At 35.1% G+C, this 10,683-nt stretch overlaps 1 protein-coding gene across 3 annotated transcripts in view; it reads right to left on the reverse strand.

Annotated features, from left to right (window-relative positions):
• LOC108975186 (organic cation transporter protein) overlaps positions 1-10,683 on the reverse strand; it is a 31,262-nt gene that overhangs the window by 19,955 nt on the left and 624 nt on the right. For all 3 annotated transcript variants that reach the window (XM_018943524.1, XM_018943526.1, XM_018943523.1), the window contains exon 2: positions 10,479-10,607. In XM_018943524.1, the coding sequence (XP_018799069.1) occupies positions 10,479-10,521 (43 nt within the window). In that variant the 5' untranslated portion in view covers positions 10,522-10,607. The remainder of the gene's footprint in view (positions 1-10,478; positions 10,608-10,683) is intronic.

Raw genomic sequence — 10,683 nt, forward strand, 5'->3', positions numbered from 1 at the left:
TTTTGAATAGATAAGTCTCCACAGTCGACTTTAGCAACCGGATTCGAAATTGCGAATAAAACAATAAGAAAGTCGTTGATCCCAAAAACTTTTCGATGATATTAAAACGAGATTTGAAGCACCTTTATTATTTATATGCTTAACAGGATATGCAGGTATACTTGTAATAATGTATACTATCGTGACGAGCTGAGTCGATTTATCTAAGTCCTCTGGACGCGCGTCCTTTTCTCTCCAAGCAGCTACTTATTTCTTGGAAGCACATATAACATAGCTGCCATACAAACTGAACTATCTGAATTAAATGCTTGTGTAGAAAACTTTTTGATTTACCGAGATATCTGCAAAAAATTTGGAATAAATTATTTTCCAATGTAACACCAGAATCTCCAAAGAATTTGGTCAGATTGGCGAAGTTATGCCATCTTTGAGGGCTCTAGACTGGCCTAACTATTGCCGCTCAAGTAGGTGATTGACTTGTGTTAGGTTAAAGGAATTAAAACCAAATTTATGAGTTATATGTGTGGTAAGATTAATTTCTAGTTTTCTAATAATACGATCGCTAAACCCGAATGTTAAATATTTCATGCTTAATTAATATATTTATATTACCAGTTAGCATTATTATATAGTTTTCAATAAATGCATTTGTAAATAATTAATTATCGATTGTGCTGCATCCGAGCGCTGTTCTCGACATGTGTTGAACAAATTAACTGTTTAAAGTTTCGTATCAGTCGCATTCCAGTATATGGCTTCGTTTATGGTTTCAGAATGTGTAATTACTTTTTAACTGGCTAAACGGGTTTTTTACGGTCACGTTGCCTTTCGCATAATTTCTATGTAAAAGGGGATTTCTATTGTCACTCATTTAATTAGTGATTATTTCTTACAAAATCTATATATTTGAAGAACTATGTGTTTCGAAAAAAATCGTAAAAAAGGGGTGCTTCGGCATAATATGTCGGTGTCGTCTGCGAATGTCGAGGTTAGTACTACTGCAGTCGTTGGAGTATAGGAGCTAAATAAGACATATGTAATATATATGTATAGTATTGGCCCCAAAATGCTGCCTTTTGTTACACCAACCATAATTGGATACTCTTCTGGGATAAATTGTTTAGCTTTAACTGATGAAAGTTTTTTGGCAAAGTCAATTTAATTTTATGTACCACGGAGCAGTACTCTTTCAATTCAAATGCCCTAATAACCTCATTAGTGATACGATGAACACTGAACAAGTACCGTGTTGTTCACGAAAGCAGAAATGATTATTTGGCAAAGTTTCGTATTCGTGGAGAAAAAGAGATATTTTGGAAAGCAATACTATTCAAAAAGCTTGGAGTGAACGGACAACAGCGACGGCAGCGTTGCGTCTTATCCCGGTTTCACTATCATAATAATCTGCGACTTTTTGCATGTTTTTGTAAATTAACCAAGCTTTAGATTGGCATTGACAAGAAATGAAAACCAATATTTGGTAAACGTATTAGCACTTGCAGTGTTAGGTGGTCAGGTGATTTTTTTTATCAAACTTTTTTTTATAACTTTTATCTCAGATGGAGTTGTATACACTTCGGGAACAATCCTCAGTACATTGTTGGGCAGATTTGAAATCGAAATATTGTTCATTACTGTGTGGGGTTGAAAAATTTGGCAATAATGATCCCCAAAACAGTTTTTTCTTCAGAACAGGCCCAAACACCGTTTTTTCCCTGAGCGGTCTTTCAATTTCTACTGGTGGCTTAAAATTTTTCTCGGACTTCCATTGTAAGTACATACCTTTGAGAATAGTGTGGCGTTAAAGTAGAATTAAACATTTTAAGTCCGCTTCTTCTTCGCCTTATAAAACTTTCCTTAATTCGTTCGAGGCAACTTTTAATTTAAGTTTAGATGTTGTCATTCTCGGCGCAGGCTTCGTAGTTCGGTTACAAGACGTTCAATTAGGCTGTTATTGGTTCCTGTTGTTCTTCGGAGACTATCTCTTGGTTTTGATGTTGCTTCAGTAGACGTTGAATAAGTTAATATTGTCTTCCATTGCACACACAACTTCAGTTTCCTCTTGCATATGACTGCTAAGATATTTCTTGTACTTCAGCTAATCTGTTCTGTGCGTTGTTAGCCGAATGGCCTCTCAACAGTATTTGATTTTTTGAATAATTTGATTTCAGCTAGTAGCATAACGTCGACTTCCAGTTCTTGCAGAAACTTGCTAAGTTCTGCCTTCTTTCCTACAGGGGATGTCGATGCATTTATACTTATTGCTAGAAATGTATTGTTATGAACAGCAGTTCCTTTGCTTTTCTTACTGCATAGTGCAAAAATAACTTGCAGATGGCTATGTATGTAGATATGTATATGCATATGTAAATGCGGTTATAATATTTTTATTTTAATGCTAGACACATGGAAAACCAATGATGTCGTTATTCAGTCTGCAGTTAAAACAGAATTGAAAACTTGAACATTGGCACATGTAAATAAAATTACATATACTCATACTGTAGGCATACAATTATAGATATTTATATAAATACTTTGCGACACATAATATAAATTTGAGTACAATGAACTGGGATGATTAAATAAACACAGTGAAAATATGTATTTACATATGTAAGTAATTTTGATACAAAAATATAATTCATAGCCAATACAATACAAGTTTTGTAGAATTTAATTAGCATTGTTTATATGTATAGTATGTATAGGTAAATGAATGTGTAGATAAAGGCGATTTTAATCGATTATGATGAACCAAATAGAGGTACTTTTTTCAATAGCCYTTTTTTTTTTTTGACAGATCACGCGTAAGTCGTGTCAACCTATCATTTTTTCTGTATTCAGTATTGTTTGGCATTTCATTATGGTAAGACTTTCGCCTGAACAACATTTACAAATCGTTCAAATTTATTACGAAATTTCACGTTCTGTAAAAAATATGTTTCGCGCGCTCCGCTCAATTTATTGTCAACATAATCGGCCTAGTGAGCGTTCTATTCGCAACACCATCACCCATCTTAAGACCCAGCATTCATTTTTGGATAATATTCGATTGGTATAGACCACGTCCAGCACGCAGAGAGGAAAACATAGCAACCGTAGCTGAGAGAGTACACGAAGACCGTGGAGAGTCGATTCGGCGACATTCGGAGCAACTTGGGATATTAAATTCAATTCAATTACAAAATACAGCTCGTGCAAGAACTGAAGCCGCTTGACCTTCCCAAGCGACAACGCTTCGCCCTACAGGCTCATGAAAAGTTTCAAGAAGATCCGATGTTTTCAAGTCAAATTTTGTTCAGCGGTGAGGCCCATTTCTCAATGGGTATGTAAATAAGTAAAATCGCCGCAGAGATTGAGGAGCTATTTTATTCAGAAAAAACAACGGTTTGGGGTAGTTTCTGCGCCGGTGGAATCATCGGTCCATATTTCTTTTAAAATGATGCCGATGAGAACGTAACCGCCAATGGCGACTGTTATCGGGTCATGATAAGCGATTTCTTCAAGTCTAAATTGAAGCTCGTGATCTCGGCGACATTTGGTTTCAACAATGTCACTTCCCACTCAAATCATTCATCAATGGATTTATTGAGAAAAGACTTTACGTTTTGGGTCGATCGATTAGCCACCAAGATCGTGTGATATCATACCGTTAGACTTTTTCCTGTCTATGCGGACAATCCCGCTTCGATTCAGGTATCGGATCAGAACATCACGCGTGTCATTCGTTGAATAGACCATGTGAGATCTAGCCGCGGCTAACATTTGAAAGAGATAATCTTCATGCCAAATGCCAAAGAATGTACTTTCGAATGATACAAGTAGTAAACATTCCCCATTCAATTTTAAGTTTCTCTGTTTTTCCTGTAAAACCTCGAAATGGATCACGCTTTATTACAAGCAACACAATTTTGATATACATGAAAATTTTTGTTTGCAAGTCTGAAGAATCTAAGGAAGTTTAACTTAAATATACTTAAGTCTTTCTAGAAGAAAAGCAAGTAAAAAATATTCAATCACACAAAACACCTAAGTTCACTTGACAAACATACTAGCTGCAGAAATTGGTGATGAAATCGTTATTAACCTAACTTTAATTGCTACATTTTGGTCGCATAGCACCAAAAAAAAAATATTTGCGGACGCAAAATATTGATAAAAATAAATGGATGTTCAATAAGTGTTCTCACATATTTATTATAGATTATCACATTGCAGAAAAAACACTTCAAACGAAATCATAAGACCTCTTGAGAATTTATAATATACTCGATGGATTAGATCCAATCCTTGAACTAAAACGATGCCAGTCATATATATATAATACAGAAAATACATAGTGTACAGTTAATCTGTTATCAATATGAATATAATAGGTCATAAACAGGGTGGTAAATACTTGTATGTATGTTTGTTCTACTTTTAAAAGTTTAAAGATAATAAACACAATTCAAATAACGGTATATTTATATAAATACATGTATTACTATTTTTGTTTCCCTTTCTTCGAGAAAGCTATTTCTATAGCACGATTTTATGCTAAGTATGTATATACGTAATAGTCGTTCTGTTGAGTCAGTTTCCAATGAACTTGCCTCTTACACGGGATTGGAGCAAGACTCTATTTTTAAGTTTAGGTCACAATTTCAATGGAAAATTTATTAATAATCCGCCAGCCCAAATTTTATGCCAAACAAAATTTTACACTTTAAAACAAGTATGCAACATAAAGCTAGGAAAAGTATGTAAATCAAAATTAAGGGAAATTGCTGTGTTTTCTCATTATCCCAATGATATAAAAGAAATGTGGCATCAAACTTGTTGACCATCTGATAAGTTCATTTTAAATAAAGATTATAAAGATCGGAACAACAAGGGTCGCTTGGGGCCAAATCTGAAGAATAAGAAGGATGCGAACGCAACTGGAAGCCCGATTCAGGGATTTTTTCCATCGTTCTCACTAACTTGTGACATAGTGCTTTGTCTTGGGGAAACAACACTTGTTCGTTCAAATGCGGCCGTTTTTCGGCTATTTTATGCTTCAAAGTGTCCAATAACTATAGTAATAGTGCGCATCCCAAAATACCAACGCCATTACCTTGTCAACCAACTGTTTCGTTTTTCTACGCTTTGAAGCGGGTTCATCATGTGCAGTCCCCTGGAATGACTGTCGATTGGACTTCGTACTATTTACAACAAAGAAGAAGTAGCAATGTTATCTTCTGGAGATGACCAAGACGACTCAAACGTTTCAAATCTAGGGATATTTCAAATTAGCCAGTACTCTCAATTAAATCATATTCAAATTGCTTGTTAGTCTGTCTTTTGAATACATTTTTGAAGGAGTCTAGGTCAAATTTTCGCCAGTTGTTGTAGCTGTCACTGTCAAGATGGCATATATTGAAGAAAACGAAGGCAATCATTATATTTACCACCCTGTATATTTATGCAAAATGTATGGCAGTCCGTACACTCCTGCCAAAAGTAAAATAGATACGGCAGATCTGTTGCCATGTTCTGGTTATGATAAGCTACAAATCAACGGGAGGGCAAGTAAATACGAAAACTCGTACAAGAGAGGCGACCACAAACACAATTCAATTGATAAGCCAACTCTGTAGACACACCTTCATACATATGTACATATATACAAAGCATTGAGACAATATTTTTTTGCACAAATATTTAATTAAGGTACATATACATATAATTTAGTTCACACAAAAACATGCTATTTTAATAAAAACTTTTCCACTGCTCGAAAATATTTGAATGCCCAAAGTAATAATGTGCTTGTCTGACATTTATAAAAGTGGATCAGTTAAACTGTGTGTTAAAAATTTATGAATGTTTTATAAATATTTAGAATTTTAAATTAAATGCGTCATAATTTATGACAACAAACAATTAACGAATTTCTAGCGCGTGAATGGGAAAGGTGAGAAACTGACAAAGCATTATAAAAGGCCATAACAATAATTATATATTTAAGATGATCTGGACGATAAAACTAAGATAACGGATGATCCAAGTAGAGGAAATTTTTTCAAAAGCTTCTTTTTGACAGATCACGCGTGAGTCTTGTCAAGCTGTCATGTTATTTTTGTTCTGCATTATTTGGCATTTCCATATCGTTCAAATTTATTACGAAAATTTACATGCTGTAAAAAATATGTTTCGCGCGCTTCGCTCAATTTATGGTCAATATAATCGGCCTACTGAGCGTAATATACGCAACACCAGCACCCACCTTGAGACTCAGCATTTATTATTGGATAATATTCGACCGAATAGACCACGTTCAGCACGCAGAGAAGAAAATATAGCAGCCGTAGCTGAGAGAGTGCACGAAGGCCGTGGAGAGTCGCATCTTCGCCGTTCGCAGCAACTGGTGCATTTGACGTCGAGACCTTAAATTGAAAACGTACAAAATACAGTTTGTTTAAGAATTGACGCTGCTCGACCTTTACAACTTCGCTTCGCTCTATGGGCTTTAGAAAACCTCCAAGAAGATTCGTCGTTTCCGAGCCAAATTTTGTTCAGCGATGAGGCCCATTTCTGGCTCAATGAATGTGTAAACAAGCAAAATTGGAACACTTGGGACAAAGGGCAACCTGAAGAGATTCAAGAGCTCCATTAATTAAAAAAAAAAACGGGTTGGTGTGGTTTGTGGGCCGATGGAATCATTGGTCCATATTTCTTCAAAAATTATGCCAATGAGAACGAAACCGTCAATGACGACCGATAACCGACTACTTTATACCTGAAATTGAGACACTCAATCTCGGCGAAAAGACATTGAGAGAACACTTCGTTCAGCAGAAAATTTCACATTTTCGGCCGGTCGATTGGCTACCAAGATCGTCTTATATCACACCGGTACATTTTTTCCCGTGGGGTTATATATGCGGACAAACCTGCTTCGATTCAAGACTTGGAGCAAAACATTACGCGTGCCATTCACCGGTTACCAGTCGATGTAAAGAGTCATCAAAAATTGGACGCAACAGAGACGTAGCCGAGGCCAACATTTGAAAAAGATAATCTTTAAAAAAATAAATGTCAAAAAAAGTTTTCGATTGAAAAAAGCCATTCCTCCGAAATGGATCACCCTTTACCTAACAAGCGCATTGATAAATTTAGCAAAAATTATACATACACATATACATTTTCTTAGTTGGAAACGTGCGACTCTTAAAATAGCATATTCATAAATTTTATAGATAAAATATTAAGACTAAGGAGTATAAACGAATTCTTAAATAAAAGCGTGAAGCAAAAGTGTAAAAAAACAATAAGAAAAATATTTTAAAACAAAAATGTTCCAACATTTTATTAGAATTAAAATTTTATGAAAACAATTTAAAGATTGTGTAGGTTGAAAATAGTTTTCTTATAAAAGTAATTAAGAAAGGGCACCAAAACTCGTTAATGATTTTTTAAGCGAAAAATTAATACGTTTCAAAAAGAATACCGTAAAAAGGTCTTTGTGGACATGCTTGATTGAATGAACTCCGATACCACCTTCATGGAGATCATTCTATCTACCAATGAGATATTTCATGAGTTTGGCATACAAGTCAGCAATCATCGGGAAAAAACGTGTCGAAACCAAAAGAAAAAAGCCGCTCAAAAATCAATGTAATGCTCATTGTTTTTCTCGATATTCATGGTTTGGTGCATCATGAATTTCGTCTGAAGGGACAGACGGTAATTAACAAGTTCTATTTGCCCCTATTGAGGTGTTTGCATGAGAACCACCGTAGAAAACGGCTGGAAGAATGGCAGAACAATTCATGGATTTTACACAAATACCAACGATCAACCAACGTATTCAACAGATGTGTAATTTTTTCTTGTGAACAATTGATTTATCTAATGCTGGATAAATTGCCAAAAATTCACATATTATAGCAAATTGGGGATTTAAATGAACATGGAGTAATAGATGTATGTATATAGTATTCTCCCAAATCGTAAGAACCTAGATTATTTTACTAACTGTCAAGCCTATATTCTATGATTTATAACAAAAATTGTATAAAGCTTTCGACTTCAGTTAATTCTCTTGGAAGATGGAATGATATTTTACAAAATGAGATCTTGGAGAGTAGCTTATCGAACAAACAACTGGTATAAATTAACATAATTCTATCTAGAGAGAACAACAAGTGATTAACTCCTCTATGGAGTTAGACATAAAATGACTTTATTGTATAAAAATTAACCAACTTTCTTTTATAAAATAAATAACATGCAAATTATTTTTCCACAAGTAGCTAGAGCTCAAACATTTCGAGCAACCAAATGGCGAGACGGATGGGCTATAAGAAACAGGCGTCTCTAGTTTAATAAAAAATACATATGTACACATTTCTTCAAAGAACTTGTATTTTTATCAGGTTGGGTATTTCTGCCAACGACTCATTTATTGAGAAATCAATGTCAAGTGCTTAAATATTGCTTATGTACATACATATGTACATGAGTAATAGATATATGTATGTAATACATATGTATATTAATTTCTAATATATTGAATATCCGTATTTAGTCGCTTAAAGCTAGTTAAAGTCTTATCAGTGTAACTTTTTGGACTTTTTGCCACTGGGTCCACAGATTACTTTGACGGAACAAGAATGAAAATGATGTTAATTACCTTTATTAGTTATAATAATTTATTTCATTTTATTATAACAGAAATGCAAAGCTGTTTATTTTATTTAAAAAAAAAAACGTTTTAGTTTGTGTAGTTCTAGACATTAGTGAAGCTGATAAAATAAGAGTTGAAATACTGTGAGAGTTGAGAATTTAATTACATGTACTATATGTATATACTATTTTCGATTGTTAAAATATGGAAGTTCTGACGATACTATGATGCTAATTATGATTCATACTTACATATCGAGAACTGAAGAGTGAACCGTGATGCTTCTACAGACAAAACACAAGAGACCGAAGTGTGTGAGTATGAAGAGTTTAATAAGCTGGCCGACAGGGGTACAGCTCGAAAACTCTACGGAAAGATGCGGCGACTAACATAACGATGGAGCAGACGTTCCATTGCCCGTCCATGAAGAAGTCCGAATGTCAATTAGCCGTCTGAAGAACAACAAAGCGCCGGCTTCCGATGGATTGCCAGCCGAGCTATTCAACAGCTTGATTCCGGCGATCGGAATTTAAGTGTGCTCTATTCAAACCACAAAAGGGGTGAACCCACAATCTGCGTCCATTATAGTTGGAAAAGCCTTCTTAATATTGCATTTGAGGTCATATCGAGAGTAGTGTGTGAAACACAGAAGGCCACCGTCAACAAACTGATTGTGCTGTATTAGTATGACTTTCGAACTGGTAAATCTAAATTGACCAGATCTTTACCATCTTTTTTGGAAAAGACCCGTGAAAGGAAGATCGACACACAGCATGTCGATTTTACAAACAGTTTCGACAGCACGACGAGGAACTGCCTCTATGCCGCTATGACTGAACTTCATATCTCTGCAAAGCTAATACGACAGTGTAAGGTGATGTTAAGCAAAACCATAAGCTCCGTCAGAAGATAATTTCGTCATCTTGGAACCAGTATTAACACTAACAACAATGTTAATCTCGACATCCAAAGCAGTATCACTACAGTTGCTACTTTGGACTGAGTAGGCAATTGAAAGATAAGTCCACTCGCGACGAACAAAGATCAAACTCTATAAGTCACTCATTATTCCCATCATGCTATATATGGCAGAGGCATGGACGATGACAACATCTGATGAGTCGGCCTTAGGTGTGTTCGAGAGAAATGGTTTGCGGAAAATGTATGGTGCTTTGCACATTGACAATGGCGGGTACTGCCGTCGATCAAACGATAAGCTGTATGAGATATACAACGACATTGACATAGTACATCTAATCAAGAGACAGGTCATGTTGTCCGGATGGAAGAGAGCAGTCCAGCTTTGAAGGTTTTCGTTTCTGTGCCTGTGGGTGGAAGCAGGGGAAGATGAAGACCTACTATACACACCGCTGGAGAGATTATGTGGAGAAGGAAATGGCTACACTTGGTACCTCGAACTGAAGGCAAATATAACTTAAGAATATAAACTTGAGAGCTGTGGAACTTTGAAGGCTGAAAGCATGTCAATTTTCAAATTGTTCGGTAAATTTCTCAAATTTTCGGAAACATTTATTTTTGGCGTTTGTTGAGTATTCAAAAATACATATTCGTATTTCACTTCGCCAGCCATCGATCGCTTAGGCTTTTGTATATGCTATAAAAATAAACAAGTATGTAGGCAAATGTATGAATGTATTTGTAAAAATATTAACCCATGCTGATAACATTTAATGTATGATTATTTCAATTTATGCGTGTTGTTATTGCTTTTAAATTTCAGTTTGATTTTAAAATCGTTGGTACTTGTAGCACAGCTTATATGCTACGTGGCAGCTATAGACTGTAGAATCCCTGTACTCACCAAGTTTGCCCATAAGGTCCTCAAGTACGTAATCCACCGCCATGTTTTAGGTTATGTTTTTAATTTTTTTTTTTTTATTTTAAATAAATTTTTGCATGCTCAGCTCCTTGAACTTTAACAGCAGAGACGCTATATTTTTGATGAAAAAATTGTATTGAAAACTTAATAATAAACACAATAAAAAATGTACATTAAGTAATTAAAT

The sequence above is a fragment of the Bactrocera latifrons genome, unplaced genomic scaffold (assembly GCF_001853355.1).
Source record: "Bactrocera latifrons isolate USDA-ARS-PBARC rearing strain unplaced genomic scaffold, ASM185335v1 scaffold_62, whole genome shotgun sequence".
NCBI lineage: Eukaryota > Metazoa > Arthropoda > Insecta > Diptera > Tephritidae > Bactrocera > Bactrocera latifrons.